Consider the following 12,392-nt stretch of genomic DNA (forward strand, 5'->3'; position numbering starts at 1 on the left):
TCCATCATTCCAGTATATGACAAAAATTATCCAAATGCCGACCTCCTCATTTCCTAATTGTCTACTTTCCCCATCTCATACAAAAATATTCTAGTTTTGTCACTAGCACTTCATCCACACACAAACACACACACACACACACACAGAGAGAGAGAGAGAGAGAGAGAGAGAGAGAGAGATTAAAACTAGGAGAGCTCAAATTGACATTTTGGAATATATTTAATGTGAGAGGGAATGTGAAAAACAACCTGGAAGTGGCCCACATCAAGTTGTCAATGGCATAGTTAAGTTTTGGATGAAGTCAAGAAGATGTGACCCAGGAAATCACTGTGACTTAGGCTGTGTACACGCTAGACCTTTAAAGCACATTGGAACACATTCTTTCTCACAAAGAATTCTGGGCCCTGTAGTTTGCCCATCACCGAATTACCATTCCCAGCAACCCTTATCAAACTGCAGTGCCCAGAATTCTTAAGGTATAGTGTAGGGGTAACCAATGTGTTGACACTGCTGGATTATGACTCGCATGAGCCCCTGCTCTCGTGGTTAGTGGTCAGGGATGGTGGGAGGTGTAGTCCATCAACATTCGGATTGCACCACATTTACTACCTTAGTATAGTGTGTACAGAACTTTACTGAATGGGAATACAGTGGTACCTCAGGTTAAGTACTTAATTCATTCCGGAGGTCCGTTCTTAACCTGAAACTGCTCTTAACCTGAAGCACCACTTTAGGTAATGGGCCTCCTGCTGCTGCCGCACCGCCGGAGCACGATTTCTGTTCTCATCCTGAAGCAAAGTTGTTAACCTGAGGTACTATTTCTGGCTTAGCGGAGTCTGTAACCTGAAGCGTATGTAACCCGAGGTACCACTGTAACTGCCCTATGATGCTTAAATTAACCTGTTATCCCCAGGAGCAGCAGGGAGAACGCTGTCTCGTTGCCAGTCTTGTACAGCTGATGTTCTGATCTGGCTCCATCTTGACCTTTTCCTCAGGCAGCAGAACATCTTGGGCTAGTTCTGGAATTACTGTTTGCAACAGAGTGCTTCAGAACCAACACTGTAGTATATAGCAGTCACTTTGGATGCAATATGTCCTAATGTGCCAAATATTCATTCTTTTTATAATATTGGAAATATGTTATAATATTGGAAAGGCCTAGTGGTACTCAGAAAGAGCTGTAACTATGTAGGAAGTAAACCTTTCTGCCTTGGGAGCGTGGGAACTCAGAAGCACAATTAGGGCAGGCAGCCCACTCCAAATGGACCCTGCTGCAATCCTGATTCTGCTCACAGGAATAGAGCAGGGACATTTGCCTATGTGGGCACCACTGCCCAATTTATTGTATTCTCAATGTCCAATTTATTGTAGTCTTAATGGAAAAGGTTTCATTAAGTTTTAAAACCAGCTTTAAAACCAGGGTCCTAATGGAGAAACAGGTCTTGGGGGAGGGGGGCAAAGTCATTTGAAAGGAGTTCAATTTGTAAAAATGAATGAATGAATGAATGAATAAATAAATATCAGAGAGATAAACACAAATGACATTTAGAAATTATACAATATTCCTGCAAGGCCTGGCAATTATGTGCCAATGAATACATAAGAAATACAAATAAATGAAAACGAACAGGTGCGAAATTCCTTGTTTGACAGGGCGAGCATAGGTTTTTTCTTGTATACTTATTTTATCTCACTCATTAGTCACAAAAGTGTACATTACCAGACAACTACTGTAAAATTAAATGAGCAAATCATTACCGCAGAGGCATCCTTTTAAGGAATCCAAGAAGGTTAAGTCCCCAATTTTAACAGGTTTCACTGCTTGATGCTTTTTTTGCTGTGGCTAAAGAGTGTGTGTCACTGGACAAATTTTCACTAAGGTTAAAAAAAAAAATGCAGTTAATATATGCAAGAGCCAGCTCCACCATTGGGCAGGGTGAAGAGCATTTGAATATTGTGAAAGGGGAGTGAAGTGTTAGTTACGTGAATTTCTGTCTCAGTACATTTCGGCTTCCTGAGATGGTACCAAGATACCTTGAGTACTATGCACCTTGGGAGAGAAGAAGAAATCTTTTCTGCTCCATCTCAGGAAGCAAAATGTCTTGGGCCAGCCCTGATGTAGGATGAATGTGCACAAACACTTGTGAACATGCACATTCACATACATAGCACGTGCAAATACAGTGGTACCTCGCAAGACGAATGCCTCGCAAGACGAAAGAGTTTTTTGTTTTTTGAGTTGCTTCGCAAGACAAATTTCCCTATGGGCTTGCTTCGCAAGATGAAAACGTCTTGCGCCTTTTTCTTAAAACCGTCAATGCATTCCTATGGGAAACCGTTAATGCACAGTGGTGTTTCGCAGGACGAAAAAATTCACAAGACGAAAAAACTCGCAGAACAAATTAATTTCGTCTTGCGAGGCACCACTGTAGTGTGAAAAGGAAATTTCATACATCTTGGAGAGGGCATGCACATTGACATAAAGGTTTATTTTTTTAAAAAAAAAAAAAAAAGCATTGCATTGTCAATATACATAATCTCCATGTTCATGTTTTTTGTTTGTTTTTTGCTTCTTAAAAAAATGATTGATTCATTAAAGGTCAGAATATATGAAAAATGTTAAAGTTGGAAGTTGAGTCTTAAGTCAGCTCATATTTATCCTCCTGAAGGAGCCTAGGAATTCTTAGTGGTCTCTGACACACAGCCAATATCTCCCTTTAAGCACAAAGAAAAGGTAAACTGAATTAGAATAAAGAAGCTTATTTCTGAAATATGCTAAAACAAAGATAGTGATAGAAGACTCACATTTTCATGAATTCAACAGCACCCTTATAAATGCAGAGCCAACATTGTTACTGCAATTTCATAGGGGCACTGAAAGCTAGCAAGCTTCATATTAATTCCCAACTCAATCATTCCTAGTGTCTTTCAGCATTGTGTCTGTTTAGAAATGATGGCCCCAGTACAACTGAGGTCACAAGCAACTAAGTGCTTATCTGCATTAACACACACACACACACACACAGAGAGAGAGAGAGAGAGAGAGAGAGAGAGTGTCTCCTCTGGGCATTTCAGTGTGTCTGGGATGAGCATTGCATATGCAGATGTGCCCCTAGATGTTTTTGTTGGTTTTTTGTGTTTGTTTTTTGCATCCTCTCCAGCTGGGTGAACAGAAGCCTGCCTTTTTCACATTGTTCTGTCTTGTTGGACAGCAATTTTGAACGAGAAGGATCTATGCAACTCAGTCGATGGATAAACAGGATGCTGCACTCAACATTTGGGGTTCCCAACTAATTGCACCTACATCAGGATCAATTTTTGAAAGTGTTTTTGTAACTCTTGAAGTTGTTCATTGGATTTCTTTCCAAACACTAGTGAAGTTAAGGGCAGACAGACATGAATTCTCACCAGGGTATGCACTGGAGTCAGATTGTCTCAGCTGTTAAACAGTCAATTGTTCTCTGCAGTTGTAGTGACTCAGTGCGATTGATTTGCAGATACGTTACATGGTTTGGATAGCACAGTGTTGTCTGTAGCCAGGTCTTCAACAAACCCGCCATAAATGCTTCTTCCTGATCTAGGGTCTTTGACTTCAGGCCTGTTCTCACACTGATGTGTGTTAAGAGGGTGGGGAGAAAATAGCAACCCTACCGCCCCTCCCCCTCCATGTCACTTGCCACTCAGTGATAGCAAAGGCCACTCCTTAACATTCACCGCTGTTGCTTGATGGTACGCAAGGAGAAGACAGAGAGGACAGCCCAGCTTGCTATTCATGCTATCACACTTGCTGTGTCCCTAGCTTCCAGGTGCCGTTCCACATCTCAAAGCAGCAAGGAACTGTTAACTGAGAATAGATTTTGTCACGTTGAAGAGTTTTAAATGTTCATAAATATTAATAAAAATATATTCATTCTGATGATACAAGATTAGACTGTGATGAAGGTGCCCTTTCAGATCAACTGATTATATAAACACACCACTCACTCTTTTTTGTGCCTTATATTCTTTCTGTGGGTTTTATTATGGCTAGGGGCTTCAACAACTGGAAGCAGCCTCTGGACTTCTGAGAGGTCCTCCCTAGCACTTTGAGTTATAAAAAATGTCCAAGTTATGTTGTTCCAAAGTCTTCCATCATCCTTTCAGTTTAGAGAATCTGGCTGCATTTTATTGAAACTCCTGCCACATACATACAGTTGTATTAACCACATTTATTAACACAACAAAGCATATGCAACATGAGCCAGGAGGCAACTTTCAAAACACTGAAAGAAGTTATTGCACATCTACAGCCTAAGATTTTAGCACCTTTATTGAAAAGCTGCAGCTTATATTAACTTTTGATACTGGTATCCACCATTTCTGTATTGACTGTGCCCATTTATGAAAAACCAGTTGGCCAACTTTGCCATTTTGAAAATATAGCCCACAAGTGTTGCAAGATGACATGTCTGTTGTTTGAAGTCTGCAGAGCCTTTGACACTCTTCCAGCTTGTCTTTGGAATATGTTTTATAAAATGTTTGCTCCAGCCAGTTTCTCTCTTTCTCTTCTCTTCTCTTTCTCTTTGTTTCTCTCTCTCTCTCTCTTTCTTTCTCTCTGTGAGGTTCACATGTTGACTAATTTAAAGATTCCATAATAACTGTTTGGCATACCCTACAGGCAAAGGTCCAGAAACCCTTTTTGCTGGCTATAACCTCAATGACAATGAATGGCACACAGTACGTGTAGTTCGAAGAGGAAAAAGTTTAAAGTTAATGGTGGATGATCAACAAGCCATGACAGGTAATAATGAATAATGGTTGCTTATTTATCAGATATCTCCATTCAGTACAGATTTGGCGATGTTGGCTGTGACCCAGATTGTCCCATTTGCCTACCTGACACAACGATCAGAAGAGTCTTCGTCTGCTTCTGGTTGAACTGCACTGATCTAACAGGCCAGTGGCTTCCATGCCCTCTAATTCTGAGGATCACTGCTTACTGCTCTGATCCTAAAGAGGGCTATGGTTAAAGGTGGAAGATCTGAGGAAGGGGGGAGGGAGCAGCAAGATGATAGATAGATAGATAGATAGATAGATAGACAGATAGATAGATGATAGATAGATAGATAGATAGATGATAGATATAGATAGATAAGAAGAAGAAGAGTTTGGATTTGATATCCCGTTTTATCACTACCCAAAGGAGTCTCAAAGTGGCTAACATTCTCCTTTCCCTTCCTCCCCCACAACAAACTCTCTGTGAGGTGAGTGGGGCTGAGAGACTTCAGAGAAGTGTGACTAGCCCAAGGTCACCCAGCAGCTGCATTTGGAGGAGTGGAGACACAAACCCAGTTGACCAGATTACGAGTCTACCGCTCTTATCCACTATACCACACTGGCTCTCATAGATAGATAGATAGATGATAGATAGATAGATAGATAGATAGATAGATAGATAGATAGATGATAGATATTGATCAACAGACAAAGAGATGGTGGAGGTGGGAATGTCTGCAAGCAAGAATTTTGAGGAGGGGGTTTGCTCTGCAAACATAACATCAGCAACTATCAAGAAAGTCAATATTACATAAGCCACTTTCAGAGAGGCCAAAGATTTGATCTATGGATTCTCATGTGTTGAAGGTGGTCTCAGTTATGTTGCAATACAGGTAATGAAGCTACTCCACACAGTGTTGGAGTCACCATGGTAGGCCAGTGGCTTCCATGGCCTACCATGGGCCAGCTTCTGCACCCACACTTCGTGACACTGTATCTCCAAACATTGTTCATCCCAGTGGGTTTTATCCAACAAAGTTGTCCCATTAGCCCAAGGACTTCTGCCCCAGGAGCACAAATCTGCCCCAGAGTGTTGGGGTAACCACCAAAACAGATTGGGGCATGCGGGGAAGGGAGTGAAAAAGGAATCCCCATTACTTAGGTAGAAGCCTCTGCAGTGAAGGGGTGATCTCATTGAATACAACCCAATGTCTTGCTTTTGAATGCTCAGACTGAATGTGCACCAAAGCTCAACCCCTTTCGGTGTGAACCATGGGAAGCTATTTTTTGGTTGGCTCATGCTCATTGCCTGAGACCCTGGGAACTGAGCATCGACTCAATGCTGACTTTTCTGTTTCTGACACTAACTTCTCAAAATTCATTTTCATTCAAAGGTCAAATGGCTGGCGATCACACAAGGCTCGAATTCCATAACATAGAGACGGGGATCATAACAGAGCGCCGCTACTTGTCCTCAGTCCCCTCCAACTTCATTGGACACCTGCAAAGCCTCACCTTTAACGGCATGGCATACATTGACTTGTGTAAAAATGGGGACATTGATTACTGTGAGCTCAATGCCCGCTTTGGCTTCAGGAACATCATCGCAGACCCGGTCACCTTTAAGACAAAAGCCAGCTATGTTGCCCTGGCCACCTTGCAAGCTTATACCTCCATGCACCTGTTTTTCCAGTTCAAAACAACGTCATTGGATGGGTTAATACTCTACAACAGCGGAGATGGAAATGACTTTATCGTGGTTGAGTTAGTGAAAGGGTGCGTACAAAACTCACAACACAACCATACAGATTATATTAACCATGAAAGCTGAGTGGAGCTTCCAGATTCAGGGGGGAGGGTGTTAGACTAGACTGACCTCAGGTCTGATCAAGCAAATTGACTGCTCTTATTTCCCTTAAAATCAGACAGCTATTATTATTATTATTATTATTATTATTATTATTATTACACTCTTCACCCTTAGGGCGGGGTTACTACTACTACTACTACTAATAATAATTTATTTCTACTACGCCTATCTGGCTGGGTTGTTAAAAACAGCTTATAATCACAGAAAAAAGGTGGTCATGAAAATACACATCTCAAGTGTCAAAAGCCAAGTGAGTTGTGCTTGACACTTGCAAAAACCCACAATAGATGGGTGTCAGCACTCAACTAATGCCTTACCTACTTTACAAACTCAGGCTTCTTAATGGCAGATAGTGTATATTTTGAAAGAGAGCTATAGTGCTTCCCATACCCCTCTCCCAACATTTTCCCTCTCTCAACATTTAGCTAAGACCAGATCCCCCGTATATTCCCCATTCTCATCTTACCATCTCTTGCTCAAAACAAGGCCCAAGGTTGGTGGATGGGGACATATTTGTCCCCATGAACGAAACAACATTGCTCAAAAGGTTGTATGTATTCCTTCTGACCTAAAGTCAGCTGCCCAAAGTGCCGTGGCAAATTGGGCCCTTCACAACCTAGAAAAGTTGTGAAGGATATTGTCTCAGAAGTCTTAAGAGGTGCAATTTCTGTGCAGTGGGCAGTGAGGAAGAAAAGAGCTCTTGCTCAATATTGCCATGCATCATCATCATCCCCATCACAAAATTTATTACCTGCACTTCAGCAGCAGACCTCAGGGCTTGTTACAATAATTTAAATATCACTATTAAAAACCCCTGTTAAAACAAATCACAACCGTAGAAATAGGAAGGGCTGCACTCCTCAAAAACTCAGGTTTATAGATTTAAGCATTTAGAAGTTACTACGACTCTCCTTCCCCAAGGAACCCTGAATCAGCTATTTCTTCAAAAGGGCTGGAACTCCAGCAATCAATTCCCTACAATCAGGAGGAAGCCATGAACTAGTATAAAATGGAGGTAAAGGTAAAGGGACCCCTGACCATTAGGTCCAGTCGTGGCCGACTCTAGGGTTGCGGCGCTCATCTTGCTTTATTGGCTGAGGAAGCCGGCGTACAGCTTCCGGGTCATGTGGCTTCTGGCGAACCAGAGCAGCACACGGAAACACCGTTTACCTTCCCACCAGAGTGGTACCTATTTATCTACTTGCACTTTGATGTGCTTTTCGAACTGCTAGGTTGACAGGAGCAGTGACTGAGCAATGGGAGCTCACCCCGTCACGGGGATTCGAACCACCAGTCTTCTGATCAGAAAGTCCTAGGCTCTGTGGTTTAACCCACAGCACCACCCACATCCCATAAAATGGAGAGGTAGCATCAATATGGTCTTAGAGGATTGGGGGTTGGTCCACTGGGGCAAATGGGGCACTCCACCAACTGCACTTATCTATCTAGGGATGTGGGTGGTACTGTGGGCTTGCTGATTGGAAGGTCAATGGTTCAAATCCCCATAACGGCTTCTGCCAACCTAGCGGTTCGAAAGCACAGTGGTGCAAGTAGATAAATAGGTACCGCTGCAATGGGAAGGTAAATGGTGTTTCTGTGCAATCCAGTTTCGGTCATGGTGTCCCGTTGTGCCAGAAGCAGTTTAGTCATGCTGACCACATGATCCGGAAAGTTGTCTGTGGACAAACGCCGGCTCCCTCGGCCTGAAAGCGAGATGAGCGCCGCAACTCCATAGTCACCTTTGACTGGACTTAACCATCCAGGGGTCCTTTACCGTTTACCTTACTTATCTATCTGCACTTATCCAGCCCTACCTGCCTGCCTTTTTACTTACAACCCATCAAGGTGTATCATTGGATCTGACACAACCTACTGTTGGCCCCTGTTCCTTCTGCCCTGCCAGTCCCAATGGGCACCACCCTCCATTATCTTACAAGATAGACAATCTGTCATTTTTGGTGTATGTTTACTTATAGGGAGTTTTGTATGGGCTGTTGTTATACCATTCCCAAACCAGCCTTATAAAAATGTTCCTGCTGTTGAAAGTTACAGCTAGGAAGACATCAGCTGGCTGAAGACCTCCTGAATTTTCAAAAAGTTTAAACGAAGCGAGGCATGAGAATGAAGAGCTGTCAGTTTCATTCATTTACTTCTTCCGGGGGGGAATGAAATCATTTGGCTGTTTATTTATTTATTTATTTTTGCTCCCTGTTTTCAGGTATTTACATTACGTGTTTGATCTGGGAAATGGTGCAAATCTTATCAAGGGAAGTTCCAATAAACCCCTGAATGACAACCAGTGGCACAATGTGATGATATCGCGGGACACCAATAACCTCCACACAGTGAAGATTGACACAAAAATCACAACGCAGAGCACAGCAGGAGCAAGAAACCTAGATCTCAAAAGTAAGTGGCATTGCTATTTATAGAAATAATCTGCTAGGAGGACAGGCTGCAACATTGCATTTTGATGTGCCTTGCACATTTGTAGGAAACGTAGAGATATATGCTGTATTTATTTACTGGTCCAACTCCGGTGGCAAAACACCTGCAAACCTGTGAGCTGCAGAGCATTATTCCAAAGGCATAAGTGTTCAGAGGAAAATGGATCAGGTGTGGTTATAAATTCTGCTTTGTAGCCAGGCTGTGGGATTGATTTCTGGCAGGGGGGAACAGCTTGATATTATATGGATCTGCTCTAGCTGCTGCAGGTAGCACAAACATCACTGTGCCAAACGGCAGCCAGTATTTGTCTCTGTTCTCTCCTCCGGGGAGACCCAAATGTGAAAATGTCACTGAATAACTGGGTCTTATCAGTTTCCCCCAGTGAACGTAGCATATTCCTCCTGGCAGAGAGCAGTCCCAAATAGGCTGCAAGTTGGGATATTCTGATTGGTGTGTGGTGTGTGTGTGTTGCCCGTTCATTTGCACAAGGAGCAAATTAGTTGCATCCTAGAAAATCTCTGTTGAGGAGACACCCGCATCTCAATGGTTACAGGCCCTGGAGTTACGAGGGTAGATCCTGGGAGACGTTTGAGGAGCTTATCATTTTGTATAGGCAAGAAGAAACAGTTTCACCCTAATAAGAAAGGGTGCTCACAAATGTGGGTGCCCCTGTTCAAATGATAATAATAATAATATTTTTTTTATTTATATACTGGCCATGTGGCTGGGTTTTCCCAGCCACTCTAGGCGGCTCCCAACAGAATATTAAAAACACAATAAAACATCAAACATTAAAAACTTCCTTAAACAGGGCTGCCTTCAGATTTCTTCTAAAAGCCAGATAGTTGTTTATTTCCTTGACATCTGATGGGAGGGCGTTCCACAGGGAGGACCACTACCGAGAAGGCCCTCTGCCTGGTTCCCTGCAACTTGGCTTCTCTCATTGAGGGAACTGCCAGAAGGCCCTCAGTGCTGGACCTCAGTGTCTAGGCTGGATGATGGGGGTGGAGACATTCCTTCAGGCATACAGGGCCAAGAAAACGCACTGATCTAATGTTCACAAGCAGGATCAAAGTGTGCCTCAGTCCTCTGTATGGCGTTCCTTCCCCAAGGAAAGGTGGTGACAGTTGGCATCCTTTAGGTCCTGGGAGACAATATTGTTTCCTGCCAGGGATTACTAGACCCAGAATTCCTGGTAGGGAAAAGTTCCTTGGGAAGTGCATGCTGATGGCAAGGAGCAAGCTATTATTCAGAAGTAGTGGTTTGATTGGGAACTGGAGGTGCTTCAGAAGCTTATCAAGGATTCGTCAGCAAGATCGATAAAAGGCAACAAGTTTCCCTGAAAGACTGCAATGCAAGTGTATTATCGGCCATCAAGCTATATTTCAGATTGCAGTCTTTCTTCCTTTGCCAGCATTTGCTGATAGTTAGCAAAGATTCTGAGCTCCCCGGGGACACAAGCCATTGCTAGGATATCTCTGCTGATATTTCTCGTAGCTGTGTGAGGTGGCAGAAATTTCCATGGAAATAAAAAGGAGAGCTTTTGCAAACCTCCACTCATACGGTGGGCTTGTGATGCAGTTTGTATCATGCTTTGTTAGTGTGTGGTAGATTGGATGCATAGGAAATTAAGCATCCCTTGCCTTATCTTCTAACTTTGTAGTTAGAATAGCAGCATATATACACACACCCCACACACAAGAGGTACCTGCAGATTTATTTTGGTGGTAGTGGGGATTGTGTGATTTGCTAAAATGGTTAGGCATCCTTTCCATTACCAAAGGGGAGTTCCACCCCCAAATTTCACTCAGCTTTAGCAGTACAGTGGTACCTCGGAAATCTAACGGAATCCATTCCAGAAGTCCATTCAACTTCCAAAATGTTCGGAACCAAGGTGTAGCTTCTGATTGGCTGCAGGAAGCTCCTGCAGCCAATCGGAAGCTGCGGAAGCTACATCAGACGTCCGGGTTCCAAAGAACGTTCACAAACCAGAACACTCACTTCTGGGTTTGTGGCATTCAGGAGCCGAAACGTTTGACTCTCAAGGTGTTCAGTATCCAAAGTCCGACTGTAATAACATTCACCACCATCAGCAAACATCTTTGGCTCTGCTACATTTTTGGAATCAGACTTGAGACGTGGTGCAATCGGTTCCATTTAAAAAGTACAAAATGGCCAAATTGCCTACTTTCAGTAGGATAGTATGTATAAAAAATAAATCCTGCCCTAATACCTTATGCCCACTGACTTTTTTCAAAAGTTTCTTTGCACAGCCTGCTTCCTGCAGTCATCATTTGATCACAGGTGTGGCTGCATGATCTGTATAGGCAGTGCTGCCATTAGGGATGTGCTTGAATGAAGAGTACATGCACATAAAGTGGCTTTATAATCAGTTAAGATCAGGCTTAGGCAAACTCGGCCCTCCAGGTGTTGTTTTGAGACTACAATTCCCATCATCCCTGACCACTGGTCCAGCTAGCTAGGGATGATGGGTGTTGTAGTCCCAAAACATCTGGAGGGCTGAGTTTGCCTATGCCTGGTTAAGATCAACTGTAAGCATTGCAAGAAGAGTTTCGAGACTGGAAGCTCTATGCTGTGTGAACTCTGTGCTGCTATGAGGAAGCAATTTGTGATTTTAAAAATAAAGAAAATTCATCACTGTTTTCATGAGAATTTTTCCTAATCAACACATTTTTGTTTGCAGATTTGACTAATATACAAATTCTTGCAAGCAGGTTCCCCTAACATAATGTCTTTTTGACTGTTTTATTTTCATTAATATGTGGATTTATAGGAACAATTTACCCCAGTATATGCATTTTTCTTCCCATTATTTGGCTGGTATATATATATATAGGAAAGTGCTAACATTAAAAGATGGCTGCTGGTTTCACCTATAAATGGAAACTGAATCAAATTTATCCTCCACCCTGGTCTAGCAATTCTTTCTTCTTTTACCAATCTTCTTTTGCCAATCCCCTTCTGAGAACTGACCTGGATTCCAACTGCAGAAAAATCTCTCCAAAACTTGGAGGTTGTTTGCTCACCTCTACACAATTTGGTTCAGCTGAAATCCCCATGTTTCTTTTTCATTTCCAAGCGTTATACCTGACTTTACAGATACCATGCTTAGTAAAAGCACTAGAGGGCACCATTATGTCACAAAATATCCTTCCTGGTGCAGTCTCAGGGAAGAGAAGGGGGGGGGGCGGGAATCTCGCTGCCGTTCAACTCCGCTGAAATATCCAGCCTAGTTCTTTTTCTTTCCTCAACGTTCCAAATTCTGTAATAATAACCCTTCCGTGCAAAATCTTTCCCA

At 42.7% G+C, this 12,392-nt stretch overlaps 1 protein-coding gene across 48 annotated transcripts in view; it reads left to right on the plus strand.

Annotated features, from left to right (window-relative positions):
- Positions 1–12,392, plus strand: part of NRXN1 (neurexin 1) — a 977,330-nt gene that overhangs the window by 494,103 nt on the left and 470,835 nt on the right. For all 48 annotated transcript variants that reach the window (XM_083432435.1, XM_083432438.1, XM_083432439.1 and 45 more), the window contains 3 exons: positions 4,658–4,780; positions 6,150–6,531; positions 8,844–9,034. In XM_083432435.1, coding sequence (XP_083288561.1) covers positions 4,658–4,780; positions 6,150–6,531; positions 8,844–9,034 — 696 coding nt within the window. The remainder of the gene's footprint in view (positions 1–4,657; positions 4,781–6,149; positions 6,532–8,843; positions 9,035–12,392) is intronic.

Source organism: Podarcis tiliguerta, assembly GCF_965153285.1.
Source record: "Podarcis tiliguerta genome assembly, chromosome: 3".
Taxonomy (NCBI): Eukaryota; Metazoa; Chordata; class Lepidosauria; order Squamata; family Lacertidae; genus Podarcis; species Podarcis tiliguerta.